The sequence below is a fragment of the Beta vulgaris genome, chromosome 4 (assembly GCF_026745355.1).
Source record: "Beta vulgaris subsp. vulgaris cultivar EL10 chromosome 4, EL10.2, whole genome shotgun sequence".
Classification (NCBI taxonomy): Eukaryota; Viridiplantae; Streptophyta; class Magnoliopsida; order Caryophyllales; family Amaranthaceae; genus Beta; species Beta vulgaris.
The window spans coordinates 10,175,960-10,180,442 of NC_079205.1; the positions used below are offsets into that span (position 1 = coordinate 10,175,960).

At 38.9% G+C, this 4,483-nt stretch overlaps 1 protein-coding gene across 1 annotated transcript; it reads right to left on the reverse strand.

Moving 5' to 3' along the window:
* Positions 1 to 3,070: 3,070 nt before the first annotated feature.
* Positions 3,071 to 4,246, reverse strand: LOC125496476 (uncharacterized). Its single transcript, XM_048641939.1, has one exon. It carries the CDS (start codon positions 4,244 to 4,246, stop codon positions 3,071 to 3,073), a length of 1,176 nt encoding a protein of 391 aa, XP_048497896.1.
* Between the last annotated feature and the right edge of the window lie 237 nt (positions 4,247 to 4,483).

Consider the following 4,483-nt stretch of genomic DNA (forward strand, 5'->3'; position numbering starts at 1 on the left):
ATAAGCTTGCTATTTCAATTATATTATGTTTTGTTTCTTAATCTAATTTATTTTATGTGTTATCTGCGTGCAGGTATTCTAGTCTAGTCTACTCTTGTGAACCATATAGAACAAGCATGTGTAAATGACATTTTAATCGACTATATCATAATAGCATCGAGAAAAAGCGGATTTTGTAGTAGTGATTTCTTTTGTTATGCTCTTTTTTTTGTAAGGTTTGTAATTGATTTATTTTATTTGTGATCGAACAGAATATTTTAGTGTGTATTTAATCATTAATATTATTATTTATTGGTCATTTCTACCTAAATATTTTTTTATTGGAAAATTGCTTAATTGTAATATATTATATTTGATCCATATCCAATTAAATAGTGGTTATTTTATTATTATTATGATTATTGTTAATATTAATATATTATATTTGATCCAATTAAATAATGGTTATTATTATTAGATGTTTTTTCTAGGCTAAAATCTCAACACTTTTTCGTGTTAAGAGTTATTTTGGCTCTAAGAATTTATTTGTGGAGGTAAAATAATCTTGACGCTAGAATGTGTCTAGAGCATATTGCGCGACGCAAAAAAGCGTTGAGAAACCCAACACAAAACAGCATCACGCACGTTTCAAGACGCAGAAAAGCGTTGCGAAACTCAACACAAAAAAGCGTCACAAGTCATACTGGACGCGTCTCTGCGTTGAGAATCTCAACGCAAGAAAGCGTCGAGAATTCTCCACGCCTAAAATCTCGACGCTTTTACAAAGCGTTGAGAAATTGATTCTCAACGCATTTTTCCGTCTAGAATATTGAGGAAAAGCGTTGAGAAAACACTCTTTTTCTAGTAGTGACTAGAGAGAAAAAGAGGAGAGAAAACTAAAACCTAAGAGAATGAAAAATAACGTGAAAGGGGGAGAGGAGAGAGAAAAAGAATGAAAACCTATCTAAATAATATCTTTTAACCTAATATGACTAGAAAAGTAATTTACAAGATAAGGAAAGTCTTAATTAAATCATTAATAGGCGGATTAGTGATCCGCGTGTACGCGTGGCAGATTCCAGCAGAAACAGTGTAATCTTCCGAAAGGCATAACTCCTTGACTAGAAGTCTCCTCAAGGCGTGCCACCTATCGTTGGAAAGCTCTTCAAGTTTAGTTTTCAAATCTGCTGGAATTACTCGATTTTAAGGAGCACATCAAAAGTTATGATCAGAAGAGTAGACATGACTCCTTTTTCACATTTCTTCTAATGATTTTCCGCTTCGTTTTTGCTCAAACTCGTACTATGGCATATCCATACAATCCTTATGCATTGTAACTCCTTTCCAAGTGCTCCTAATCCTCAAGTTTAGCTAATCATACTCCAAATACGTCTTCAATGCCTGAAATTCATCAAAAACAAGAAAACATACCGAATAGAAATAGAAAAACATAACTTAAGAATATAATGCAATAATGAACCTAAATATGAAACTAAATGCTCTAAAATGCAACCTAAATGCACCTAAAAACTATATATAAATATGACTTATCAGGTCCACGTACCATTATCCTCCAAGGCCCGAATCTCGGCTTGCATATACTCCTTCCACCCATTATCTCTCATAGCCTCTTTAAAAGACTTCGGTTCTGTAGTAGAAACCACAGCTGCAAGAAAATTTTGATAATTCACAGAAAAATTCGCACAATTAATATAATGAGCTATAGGATAAGGACTACCTGAGGGGGCAGAGGAAGACGGTGCAGGAGGAGATGGACTTTTTGCAGTAACGGAGTGAGTAACATAAACTTGCAATAGAACAGAAGGGACCTTTTCCCTTAAACCACGACCCAAAGGAGGAGACTGTTGAGAGGTAATGGGCAAAAAAGGGGGCGAATTGGGTTGATCCAGTGAGGAAAAGAGAGCAGAAGCAGTGTCTGGGCACAAAGAACAAGAAGGACCAGCGCTGGAAAGAGAGAGGGGAACAACAGCTGGGCCCGAAGTGGAATTTGGGTCAGTGCTAAAAATGGGAGAGGAGGGCGGGCTGATAGCAGGAGATTGGTGTGGAGTTAGGCCAGTGTTTGGAGCCGGATCATTTTGTGAGGCTGGGCTATTGTGTGAAGCGGAATTTGGTGGGGAATTTGGATTAGTTGGTGGGTTTAAATTTTGAGGAGTGGAGGTAGGAGATATGGGCTGGATTTTAGTGGTGGGAGAGACCACTAAATCAAATTCGGCAAAATTGTCATCAATATGACTGTCATCCATAGGAACTAAATCAACCGGCACAATATTGACATCCTCCGGAGTCAAAAAAGGGTACACGTCTTCAAAAAACTTCACAGCACGAGAGGCAAAAAATTCCTTGGTATCAAGATCAAATAAATGCCACCCTTTCTTCCCATGAGGATAACCCACAAAAATGCATTTTCGACTTCTATTTACAAATTTATCACCTTGAGTTTTATGATTGTAAGCAAAACAAAGACAACCAAAGGTACGAATGGTCTCATGAGCAGGTGAAAAACCAACGAGAAGGTCAAAAGGAGAGTTGTTGTCTAACATAGGAGAAGGAGTGCGGTTAATTAAATGAGCAGCGGCAAGGATACTCTCACCCCAAAATAGATAGAAAAATGGGCTTGAAAACATAAAGCACGCCCCACATTGAGGATATGCCTACGTTTTCGCTCAACACACCCATTTTGCTGAGGAGTAACAACAAACGAAGTTTGGAAAAAAATGCCAATGACAGAAAAATAATCAAGCAAACAATTAAATTCCGCTCCATTATCACTTTGAACAACTTTAATTGTTTGAGAAAATTGGTGCTCAACCATCGCCACAAAAATCATGAACATTCGAAAAATCTCTGTTTTATCCATTAACAAATAAACCCACACTGCACGGGAAAAATCATCAACAAGAGTCAAAAAATATCGAGCCCCACAAGAGGAAGCATATGTTTGTATGGATCCCATAAATCACAATGAATCTTATCAAAAATTCTAGAGGCTTTGTTATCACTTAAAGGAAACTTGTCTCTAGGATGTTTAGCACGAAAACAAATTTTACAAGCCTTATTTAAACGACCCTTGTCACCATAAAGAGGGGGGAAGTAACTTCACCACTTTTTTCAAAGAATGGCCCATCCTTTTATGCCATAGATCAAAATCCGAAGTAGCACTGTTGATGGTGACCTGATGCAGAGTAACTCCTCCGTTAAAGTAGTAAAGTTCATCTCTTTTATGCCCCGTTCCAATCAGCGCCCTCGTTTCGTCATCTATAGCACACATAGAAGAGTTAAATTGTACAATACAATTCAAAGCACGAGTTAATTGTGAAACTGAAAGTAAACTAAAACCGAAAGTGGGAACAAAGAGCACATAAGTGAGAGTAATGGAGTCAGATAGACGAACCGAGCCCTTTTGAGTGGCAAGTACAGAGTCACCATTAGGCAAACCAACAGGACAATCAACAATATCCACCAAATCAAATAACCAGGATTTCTCACTAGTGACGTGATGCGAGGCACCAGTGTCAATAATCCACAAAGAAGAATCAAACTCACCATTCAGACGAGCATCAGGAACTTTTGTATGACCAAGAAGCCCGGCAAGAGCTTTCCATTGACCATCGGTAGATAAAGTGGAAGTAGGGTCATTTGAATCTGAAGATGGAGTACCCACAGTATGAATGGTGTGAGCTTTTGCAGAGCCACAACCACGCGAGGTGGAGGAGCAACGACCACTTGAAGTAGAGGAGCCACGACCCGAGCCGAAATTTTCAGGGTAACCAACCAACTCATAATAATAACCAATTTCATGCCCATTCTTCTTACATTGAGTACAAACTAAGAAGGACCAACACTTAGAAACATCATGGCCTACCTTGTGACAACGGGTGCATACCGGACGATCACCTGTGCCACGACCGGGACTCGAACTAGCACGCAATGCAAAGCCAAGCACCGAACTGGATTGATCATCCAGGACAGATTTGGTGAGCCGAACTCGCTCATCCTGGACAACTAACTGATAAGCGCGATCCAGGGAGGGCAGCGGTTCGGTTGAAAGAATTTGCATGTGGAGACGCGCATAGTATTCCGAGTAAAGGCCCATTAAAAAATCATGTAATTTCTCATGTACTCTACGTTCTTGGTGTTGTAAACCAGCAGTTGATTGAGTGCAACAATGACAAGATATTAAAGAAACATGTTTAGATAACTCCTCCCACAAAGAGTTTAGTTTGCCATAGTAAGATGAAACAGTCATAGTTTTAGTTTGATGACAATTAGCAATATAAGATCAAAGTTGTTGTATCCGAGGTCCGTTAAAAGTGGCAAACCGAGCCTAAAGGTGATCCCATAGACGTTTAACCTCAAGATATTTAGTTAACGTACCTTTGACTTTGGGGTCTATTGTATTCATGATCCATGAGACAAGCATCGCGTTCATCGTAATCTGCGTGTGTGATAGATCCATCGAGAAAGCCGAACTTGCGGCAAGCCT

Coding starts and splice junctions, on each gene's coding strand:
- LOC125496476 (XM_048641939.1), bottom strand. CDS start 4,246: ATGACTGTTTCATCTTACTATGGCAAACTAAACTCTTTGTGGGAGGAG.